General features: G+C 38.3%; 1 protein-coding gene across 1 annotated transcript in view; it reads left to right on the forward strand.

Annotated features, from left to right (window-relative positions):
• Positions 1–10472, forward strand: part of if (integrin subunit alpha inflated) — an 86788-nt gene extending 76316 nt beyond the window's left edge. The window contains exons 8-14 of the mRNA XM_017615231.1: positions 1879–1953; positions 5969–6357; positions 6418–7301; positions 7429–7672; positions 7746–7915; positions 7991–9995; positions 10072–10472. Coding sequence (XP_017470720.1) covers positions 1879–1953; positions 5969–6357; positions 6418–7301; positions 7429–7672; positions 7746–7915; positions 7991–9995; positions 10072–10161 — 3857 coding nt within the window. The 3' untranslated portion in view covers positions 10162–10472. The remainder of the gene's footprint in view (positions 1–1878; positions 1954–5968; positions 6358–6417; positions 7302–7428; positions 7673–7745; positions 7916–7990; positions 9996–10071) is intronic.
• The last annotated feature ends 589 nt before the right edge of the window (positions 10473–11061 follow it).

An 11061-nucleotide genomic window follows, 5' to 3' on the forward strand; every position in this document is an offset into this window, starting at 1 on the left:
GGGGGGGGGGGGGGGGGGGGCTCAAGTTTTCCCTATATGTATATATAAAAAATAGTACCCTAGATGGTAGCTTAATTGTTTCGAGACAAATGCTCTTTTCGCGCAGCGCAGGACAGGTACTGGCAACCATTACTGCATGCATAACTTAAAAACATTTTTTTCGTTAACTACGTTCTTCCAGAAAACGAGCGTTACGAGCTCTATAATTTTACAATTATTATAAAACATATATTGGGTCATATAAAAAGTCTCCTCGGAATTTTTGGTAAATTTTATTTATTGAAAATCGATTTTAATCAAGTACATCATTATGTACAGTGACTCAAACAAGTGACCACATGTTGATTTTTTTTTAGTATTCAATGTTTTTCGAGTTAAATTTGGTATTCCATAAAAATATTGTCCAAGCTTTAACCAAAACCCTATCACAGTTTCATATTTAATAAAAATTTAATAAAAAAAATTAATAAATTTACATCAAAATTTCAACTTTTAAATCTGAATCTATAGAAATTTTATGGACTTTAAAACTGCATACCCGGTATTTTTACCGGACGGATTGCACTTTTATCGAAAAATATCAAAACAATTTAGCTCGAAAAACTTACGAATATTAAAAAAAAAAATCAAAACATGGTCACTTGTTTTGAGTCACTGTATGTATGACCTTTTGGCAGTTTTTTGTTTAGCTTCATAACTCCATCGGTGTAGAATTTCTGTGGTTTATCGGCGTGAAACTTGGCCAAGTGATTTTCAGCAGATCTTAGGTCGGCCAACTTTCCGCAACGGAATCATGGACGTTCACTCGCAGCATCTTCACCGTCTGAATTTCGTTAGATATTTTTTTCAGTCTTTTTCAAATCAGTATAACTTTTTGCACGAGCGGTGAAGTACACTAAACATTTTACCTAAAATGTCGTCTTTCAAACGCTCGTCGGTTTGGCGAAATTGTATTTGAGTTGTCAAATGTATGGATATCAATACCACATAATTACAACAATTCGCACAGAATTTATGTATATATGACCCAATACTTAAATATAATACTTAAGATTTGTAAATATATTTGTTAATAATAATTTGTTTTTTTTCCACTAATCACCAATGTATTTAAGTATCAGTGATCAGTGTTAAAACTATGTCTATAAGATTTCCTTAATTAACTGAATTTATTCTATTTAGATTCACATTAATCTTCAAGACTTCGAAAATATTTGCAAAAAAATTAAAATTTATATTTCAAGTAAAATAAAATTATCATTGCTTCGCGGCATTTTTGCAAATATTTTCCATTAGCTATTGTATATGTTGTTGTTAAGTGTACTCTTTGTCATATTTTTACAGTATTTATTAATTTATTTTATTATCTACTGTTATTTGTTTTTCTTCTCGTTTAATGCTCGGTTCTGCACATTTCCTACAAAAATCAAATAAACCAAAAAATTTATTTTGTACGAAAAATTACCAATTCGTATTAAAAACTACATAACTTCATGCTGTTCATGCGTTGCAAATTGTTGTTGTTTTATTGTTGTGCTATTTCTCAATCAACCAAAATCAACTTAAATGAACCAACTAAATAAAAACCGTTCAAATATAAACTATTAATTTAAAACAAAACAAAAAATACCCCCAACTCCGGCCAATTACGCAATAATTTTTTTCGCGACCCCAAATAAAAACANCTATTTCTCAATCAACCAAAATCAACTTAAATGAACCAACTAAATAAAAATCGTTCAAATAAAAACTATTAATTTAAAACAAACAAAAAAAAAACCCCCAACTCCGGCCAATTACGCAATAATTTTTTTCGCGACCCCAAATAAAAACGAACTACAAAAATAACAAAACCAAAACCATATAAAAACTAAACAGGACAAGCCTACTCAATATCACCAGATGCAACCTTTCCATATAAGCCGCCTTTTTATCAGCCCTTCGGCACCGGAGGTAAAGAAAGAAAAAATCGTAGAAATTTTTCAAAGCAATTTAAAAACAAATCATAATAAAAACACTAAATTAAAAAATTAAAAAAAGCAAAAACATTTTTTCACAATAATGCAATTAATATGTGGTTTATTTAAATGGCATTCGCTTCTAAATTTTTTGTTGCTTTTCTTGGATAATACTCGACATCTAAAAACCTACATAAAACATACAAACTCACCATATCTTGTATAGATGCGGTACAAGTAAATATGTAAATGGGCTTATGTAATTGCAAAAAAAAAAAAAAAACAAGTAAATAAATGCTGCGGAATGTTGCGCACTGCTTCTTTTGTTGTTGTCGCTGTTGCTGTTANAATTAATATGTGGTTTATTTAAATGGCATTCGCTTCTAAATTTTTTGTTGCTTTTCTTGGATAATACTCGACATCTAAAAACCTACATAAAACATACAAACTCACCATATCTTGTATAAATGCGGTACAAGTAAATATGTAAATGGGCTTATGTAATTGCAAAAAAAAAACAAAAAAATAAAATAAATTAATGCTGCGGAATGTTGCGCACTGCTTCTTTTGTTGTTGTCGCTGTCGCTGTTGCTGTAAAACTGTCTTTTCGTCTGCCGTGTTATCATGTACTTGAACGCAAGGGTTCTGTGGCTCTCCATTAGCATTGTTGTTGGTTGTCGGTTTCGATACTAACTCAAAATTCTAAATTTATTACTTATTTTTAGACATAATTTTGGTTAAGTTTTAACAAAAATTTATTACTTAAATTAATTTGGCAAATGGTGTTTGTAATTAGTAAGAGTTTGCAGAACTTTTGTGTACAAATCATAATTTAAATTTCGCACGATAGGAAAAAAACATTTATACATGAAATAATTTTTGCGACTTTTAATGCTGTAAAGTAAAACAACTTTTCACGACATTTTTGACCATAATTATGCATCGCATCACTCAAAAGCACTTTCATTCAAAGAACATCACTTCAGTTCGNAGAACTTTTGTGTACAAATCATAATTTAAATTTCGCACGATAGGAAAAAACTATACCTATAGTACCTACATTTATACATGAAATAATTTTTGCGACTTTTAATGCTGTAAAGAAAAACAACTTCCTCACGACATTTTTGACCATAATTATGCATCGCATCACTCAAAAGCACTTTCATTCAAAGAACATCACTTCAGTTCAGTGCTTAGACTTTATTGTTGAATTTTTGTATGTAGCACTTAAAATTCTACATACAGCCGGTTTCAGCAGCAATTTAAATGGAAAATGATTCATTATTTTCTGTGAGTTTTAGAAATCCTCACGCAATGTTATGCCTTATACCTCAGATAAAGTTACGGCTTCTGTTTTTTTTTTATTATTAAGGATATTCCCTTAAACGCAAAAAAATTCTCGAAAATCAGTTCATTAAATAAGTCTTAGTGAAATAGAGAAAGAAGAAGTGGTTTATATGTACATATCGACGGTCCTCTGTAATAACGACACAACTCAAAATTCTATGTTGTTGAGTTATATAGCGGATTAGGTTTATAAATAACCATATTTTTCTAGAGACCATAACGATTACAAGAAATAAAATTAAATATTGTGTATAATTATTACTGCACAGTAGAAACGACAATCGTTAGACTAAAAACTTTTTCATCTTCTCCTATTAACTATCTGTGACTTTAATTTTTTTTTCGTCTCGCGGGACGATTATTTACCATGGAAATCATTTTCGTCTTCTCATAATAATTATCGGGGACTTTTATTGAAAACTTCTTAATTGAGTTCAGAGATTTAACACCACGATTGTTCATGTCATCAAATCTGCATCGTTCGACGTACATAATACATTTTCGTCTTGAAATAAACATCCCGCGAGGCGAAAAAAGATATTTCTCGTTAATAATTATTATACAATTACGAACAAAATTTCCCTTAAAACAAGGCGACGATTTTGATCCCAAATATTAGGATAATAATTATTTTGGGTTTCTGGCTTTTTCTGTGTGAAATCAAGATATGCTTAGTTGTTACGAACCCGGCAGAGGCGCAGTTTTGCCATTTGTCAAAATACCGAAGTAGTCAACCCTTACTACTGAACAGAGGAACACCTCTCACATTTATCGTGAGTATTGGCATAAGTTAAAAACTCTCGATAGCTTAGTGATGCTTTTATGTGAAATAATGGAGTTTGTTTCGTTTAACTTCTTAGGTGTTGTTACTTATTGCGTATTTTTGCAGACTAAAATTTACTAAATCTTTAGAAAGTCATAATTTGAAAGCTTACAAATTTTCCCTACAGAATGACAGCAGATAGTCCGGAATAAATACGTTCCAAGACATATTATTGGAAAATTATGAAACTGAAATATATGAAATGTTTAGTTGTGTCGTTATTGCAGAGGACCATCGATAAGTGTAAATATTCTATAAAAGGGACACGTAAGCTAGAGACAGTCACCAGTACCATCATAAATTATGGAACTAGGAACTTGAAAGCAGATGGCTTTCTAATAGCTCTTTTCCAGATTGACTTTGATAGTAGTTCTTGACATATTTATGTAGGAAGCAAATCTTTACATGTGATTTCCTAAGCCTCAACGCCTACGTCGATGCTACTATAGTCGAAGATATCACATATAAATTTTGATCCCGATTGGAAATGGTTAAGACGTGTCGCACTGGGGTCAAAGTTTAGATTACGCTATGAAGACGTATTAACCGACTTCAATCGGGACCAACATTTATGTGTGATATATTCGACTATGGTGGTAACGAATTTAACTTTTTTAGTCTCTATAGAGGAATCTGTATTTTGCCCCCTGTGCAACACACCTAAACCGTCCTCAATCGCGACCAAAGATGCAGCTACCAAAAAGGCAAAATATTTCGGATGTTGTGCCCACCGAAAATTAATAAAATTTTTGTGAAGTTATTCTGGAAGATTCGTAGAAAATTCGACCGTGTAAAATATGGCTGTCCCCGCACTATGCGCAGTCGAAAGCCCATTAAAATCATATTGTATCGAATTTATCGAAATCCGCTGCGCAAGCACAAAATCACGTACCGGGAAATGAATATCATAAAACATGACTTGAAACTAGGGTGTCCAGATTGTTAAAAAAACTAAATTTCATAAGAAAAAGCACAGACATTCGTTAAGGAAAGAAAATTTTACTTACACTAGTTTTTCCTTGGTATCAGTGCCGGCTTTTGTGTTATCAGAAAAGTTAATAGCGGTAATTTAATAAGAGCAGAGAATTTTTTGCGAAGCTAGTTTTAAATTTTCCATGTACCCAGGTCTGAATCGCGAAGCACCGCAACTTTAAAGAATTTTGATTGCATATTCGGACAGGGTGCTGAATGGGGTAAGCTTGCCCTTCCTTCTTTGGATAATCGGAATTAAAAATTTACAACAACTACCACCTACGATATAATTAAAATAAAAAAAGATTGTTTGAATACTACGCAGGTGCGAGCTAAAAATATAGTAAACTGTTTTTGCAGGCGAAACTTAATTCAAAATTATTCTGTCACCAAAACATTTTTGAATAAATACCGTGCTTAGTGTAGAAGATATACTATCCCATTCTTATCATATCGATCAAGTTATTCATTATGTAAACAAAGTATTACTAATTAATGCATATTATGTAAACATCAAATTAATTTTTCTTTTCAATTTACATAAGTCCTAGTTTAGAGCATCATATTTATTATTTTTAATAATAATTTTAACTACGTTTGTCGATTAAGTTGGTGATTGCAATCTAACTTGTCTCTCTAACTTCCACTTACTTTCGGCTCACATTCAACTAACCAGAATACAAGTAGCATATTCATGTATTCAAAGATAGCAAAAGTAATTTTATGCATTTCATACGCAATGCTTTTACTAACCGCTTTGAAACTTACGAAAACAAAATAATTGTAAATAAATAAGTTACTTGATGCTAAATAAATCAAAAAATCACTAAGAAAATTTCATGTTTTCTAATCAAACTCCGAATAGGTCAAACTTACTCGTACGACGTCACACGCCCGGAGAATCAAGTCTACTCCACCGCCGAAAGTAGCTCGCAGGATGACGACTCTTACTTGGGCTACTCAATGATCACTGGTGACTTTGATGGCGATCGCGTCGAGGATATTGCTATTGGCATGCCACGCGGCGCCGGCTTGCTGGGCAAAATCGTCGTCAATCACTGGAATATGACAAATATATTCAATTTCACCGGCCATCAGATTGGCGAATATTTTGGCTATGCGCTAACCACCGTCGATGTGGATGGCAATGGCTTGGATGATTTGATCATTGGTGCGCCAATGTACAGCGAACTTGGCAATGTGGAGGGCAAATATGATGTCGGTCGTGTGTATATACTGCTGCAGAAGGCGACAGTAAGTACAAGTAGCCATTAAAATTTTAAAGAGGTTATTTAATTAACGTGCGCTCCACAGGGTGAGCGCTGGCCTATCGAGCACATCCGCGATGGTTACAACACCAAAGGACGTTTCGGTTTGGCACTTACCACACTGGGTGACATCAATCGTGATGGTTATGGCGATTTTGCCGTGGGTGCACCGTACGACGGTTCCGAAGGTCGTGGCATCGTTTACATTTTCCATGGTTCGCCCAATGGACCGCTGTTGAAGCCCTCACAGATCATCAAGGCAGAAGATATTGTGGAGGGCGCGCCATATCCACGCACTTTTGGCTTCGCACTTTCTGGCGGTCTCGACATGGACGGCAATACGTATCCCGATTTAGCTGTGGGCGCTTATGCATCCGATCAAGTGTTCATTTTCAAATCACGTCCCGTCGCCGCCGTGAATGCAATGACCTCATTTGTCAATCAGTCCAAGTTGATTAGCTTGGATGATCGCAGCTGTCAGACGGTGCGCGACGGCAAACGTGTTGCGTGCACTGAAATTATGACCTGTTGGAGTTATACGGGCGAATATTTGCCGGGCAGTTTGGAATTCGATGTATCCTGGGTGTTGGATGCGAAGAAACCGAAGAAGCCACGTATGTTCTTCCTGCTTGACGAGGGCAAAAATATACGCAATCTGTCGATTAGTTTGCAATATGGCAAGACCTACTGTCGCAACGAAACGGTGTATCTGGTGGACAATGTGCAGGACAAGCTGACGCCACTGGAGGTGGAGATGCGTTACGATTTGCGTAGCAGGCGACGCATGGCACCGGTGATTAGACGCAAGCGTGACGCACTCGAACCGGTCATCGATCAGAATCGGGAGATCATTTTGCGTGATGCGATCAATATACAAAAGAATTGTGGTCTGGATAATATTTGCATACCCGATCTGCAGCTTGATATTGTGTAAGTGTGGAAGTGNACTGGATAACATTTGCATACCCGATCTGCAGCTTGATATTGTGTAAGTGTGGAAGTGGCGCGCATTGATTCATTGATTTGATTATTTTTAATGTTCGTTTTTCTCTAATAGTACTGTCGACAAGTATTTGCACGGTTCACGTAAACCTTTGGTCGTTGAGGTGACCGTAACGAATCGTAACGAAGATGCCTTCGAGTCCGCTTTCTACATGGAGATGCCGAAAGATTTGGACTTTATTAAGATTGAGAATTTGGTCGAAAAAGGCGATACACCTATAACCTGTTCGGCGCCATCGGAAACGAACAACTATACGCTGAAGTGTGATCTTGGCAACCCACTGCCGGGACAGAAATTCGTAAGTTTTTGACTTGACCTCAAACGTTGTGGATAAAGGATATTGTAAACAATATTTTCTACTTCTCATTCAGGCTAAATTCAACGTCATCATGTTACCGTCACAAAGATTCGGTATGTCTCCGAGCTATCACTTCTACATGGAAGCTAACTCCACTAATTCGGAGATTGATGGCAATCGTCGAGACAATGTTGTAATTAAGAACGTCGACATTTGGGTCGAGACAGATTTGGCTATCGAAGGGTAAGTTAATCAATGTGCTGTAGTCTTCCGTTTTATATATCACCAAATATTTTTTTTCCTTTCCTTCTCTCGCAGCGCTTCTTTACCAGACTTCCAGCTGTACAAAGCTTCCGATTACTTGGCGGTGGAAAATGCCACCAAGGAAGAGGACTTGGGCCCGCAAGTTGTACACCTTTACAATATACGCAACAATGGACCCTCATTTATCGAAGAAGCCGTCATACTCATACACTACCCCAACGAAACTGCGGGCGGTGACCTGCTAATGTACGTTTTAAACCAGCCAGAGACGCATGGCAACATTGTTTGCGATCCACATCTTGAAGTCAATCCACTCAGATTAAAGTTGGACACAAATTTGATGTACAAGTCGTACCTAAGAGAGCGAGGTGTGATTTTCTCCACCGACACCACCAGCGGCAGCAGTAGCAGTTCCGGTTCAACAATTTACAGTGGTGTTGAAAAGTCTGATGGCAGTAGCGCCGCTGGCACAGCTGTGACTATAGGACGCGGCACCAAAGAACTGACGCTTGAAGAAAAGCGACGCCTGGAGCAGGAGGACGAGCAGGAGGTGCCTGGTGATGCCTCGGCTACACACATACAACGCGCCCACGAGGCCGCTGTGTCGAGCTCGCAAGCTAACTATGGTGGTGGTGCTGGGTTTGGTGATGGCGCTGGAGGCGCAGGCGCAGGCACTGGTAACAGCTATCAGTGGTCCTCGTCATCATCATCAGCAGGCGGAAATGGTGGTGGTCGCGGTCCCATGGTAATAGTGCGCACCAAAAATACTACGACCAGTTATGATGCCAGCGGTCGGCCGTATGTTGTGGAGAGCAGCACGGAATACTCAACTGATTTGGATCGAGCGGGCCAGTATTACGCGCAACCATTGAATCAACACCAGCAACAGCAGCACTCAGCAAATTATCAACAAGCCGGCAGTTTCGGTGGCAGTAGCGGCGGTCATGGCAACTACGAAGGCGCACAGAGCACACGCGGCCATATACAAATGGCCGGTCCAGGTGGTAGTGGCCAGCAAGAGCAATCGACTTACTCGAATTATTTGGGCTCGTCGGGTGGCGCGTATCGGCCCAACCAGCAACAACAGCAGCAGGAGCAACAGCAGCGTTTACTGCAACAACAGCAGCAGCAAAAGTCATATCAGCCATACGACGCGCGTCGCGGCTCAGTTGCAACTGCCTCCAGCTACAATACCAACAACAATTACAACAACTTTGGCGGTGTTGTCGGTGGTGGCAATTTCGAGAAGTCCGCTACGGGCGGTCAAGGCTTCCAAGCAGGCGTGTTGGATTTGGGCACAATCAACCGTGATAATGTCGACAACGAGCTGCGCCAACACGACGGACAATATGGCGGCAATAACGGCGCATCCTATGGCTACCAGCAGTCCTATATGCGTCGCGTACGCTCGCCTGGTGGCACTAAACCCTATTATGGCATGGAAAATGAAGATTACTACGACGAGGAAGGTGTGCAGCAACAGGGTGGCCATCAACAGTCATCCGCTAGGAGTGCGCACTTTGCGCAGGCACAACAAAGTGGCGGCAACTACCATCAATCGTCTGCTTCATCTTCATCCAGCAGCTCAAAGAGCTACCACAACGAAGAAGGTAGCCAACAGCAGGCATCACATGCCGCATTCGGATCGAGCTCGCAGCTACGTGAAGGCGCCACCGGTGCCGAAGCTGATGAACTCACGCAAATCGATTGGGTTTCGCCCTGTAAGGCGGCGAAATGTCAGACGTTGCGTTGTGTAGCAAAGAATCTTGCCAAGGACGATGGCGTCTGGGTGGCCATACGCATGCGTACTGTGGCGAAGACAATGGAGAAATTGGCTGGTAATTTGCCCTTGAACGTATCCACAATGGCGGCGTCGAATGTAACACGACTGCCATATATTGGCGAACCAAAAGTGCCGATTATAAAGACACATGAAATATTCTACAAAGCGGTGCCGGAACCGATACCAGTACCCGATGTGGTGCCGCTGTGGGTGGTGGTGTTGGCAGCGTGTGCAGGTGCACTCATACTGCTGTTGTTGGTCTATTTGCTCTATAAGGTGGGTGGCCGAAGCAAAACAATCGATGTTTGACTTTAATACTAACGCAATTTTTGCCCTCTTTCTCTATTTCCAGTGCGGCTTCTTCAATCGCAATCGGCCACGCGATCACTCCATGGAGCGCCAGCCATTACGAAATGGTTACCATGGCGACGAACATCTGTGAGCGCGCGCGCTGTACACTCGGTATGCCGCGATTACCCACCATATCTCAAAACATACATACTCAAACATATCAAGTTTTGATGCTTATGGACCTTTCAGGGCAGGGCAGCCTCGTATTGAGATTAATTTTTTTGTAACTATGCGTTCAAGTGCGCGTAACACGAGCCGTTGATAAACGCGTTACGCGAGTAATACATAACTTGCGATGAAAACGACGGTGCTGGAACACTTTTGCAGCTACAATCCGCGCCTGCGCAGTAACTAACCAAAACGAAGTGGAACGAAATGAGAAAGTTTGACTTCAAAACTCAACTCCTGTTTTTTTTATAGATATGTCAAAAAAGTGTAACAATGTCTTCTTTTTAATTTTTTATAATTAATTTTTAATATTTTATAAATAATTTACTATCTTTGCTAGTCAAGAGATTCATTGTTGCCTTCGCTTCTCGCTGACGGGAAAAAAGAGAACCAAATTAATTTTGAGTTGAGGAGAAATTGCCGCAATAACGACAAAAAATGTGCTTTTAACATTTTTATCGACGCTTTTAATAAAATGTAAAATATAAAGATTACTAAAATACAAAAAAAAATAGTTAAGAAAAGTTTAAACAATCTAATGTTGCCTTGTATATGATAAATTAATTAATTGAAAACAAAAAATTATTGTATGCTGTTATGAAAGCAAAAAGTGCTAATATTAATTTTACTAATTTTAAATATTAAGAAAAATTTGAATGTGTGAAATGTGCGCGTGTACTATGTGTATGTGAATGTTTGTATAGTAATGCTAACTTTTAAGTTTAACACCACTGCACTAGCACTAAAAATAAATACTACCGAAAAACGACAAAAACGAACTCTAATAGTAATTTTTATAATTTTTTAATACACTTTTTGCTAT

This window comes from Rhagoletis zephyria, unplaced genomic scaffold (assembly GCF_001687245.7).
Source record: "Rhagoletis zephyria isolate East Lansing unplaced genomic scaffold, Rhagoletis_zephyria_1.1 Rzeph_scaffold_00980, whole genome shotgun sequence".
In the NCBI taxonomy this organism is placed as follows: domain Eukaryota; kingdom Metazoa; phylum Arthropoda; class Insecta; order Diptera; family Tephritidae; genus Rhagoletis; species Rhagoletis zephyria.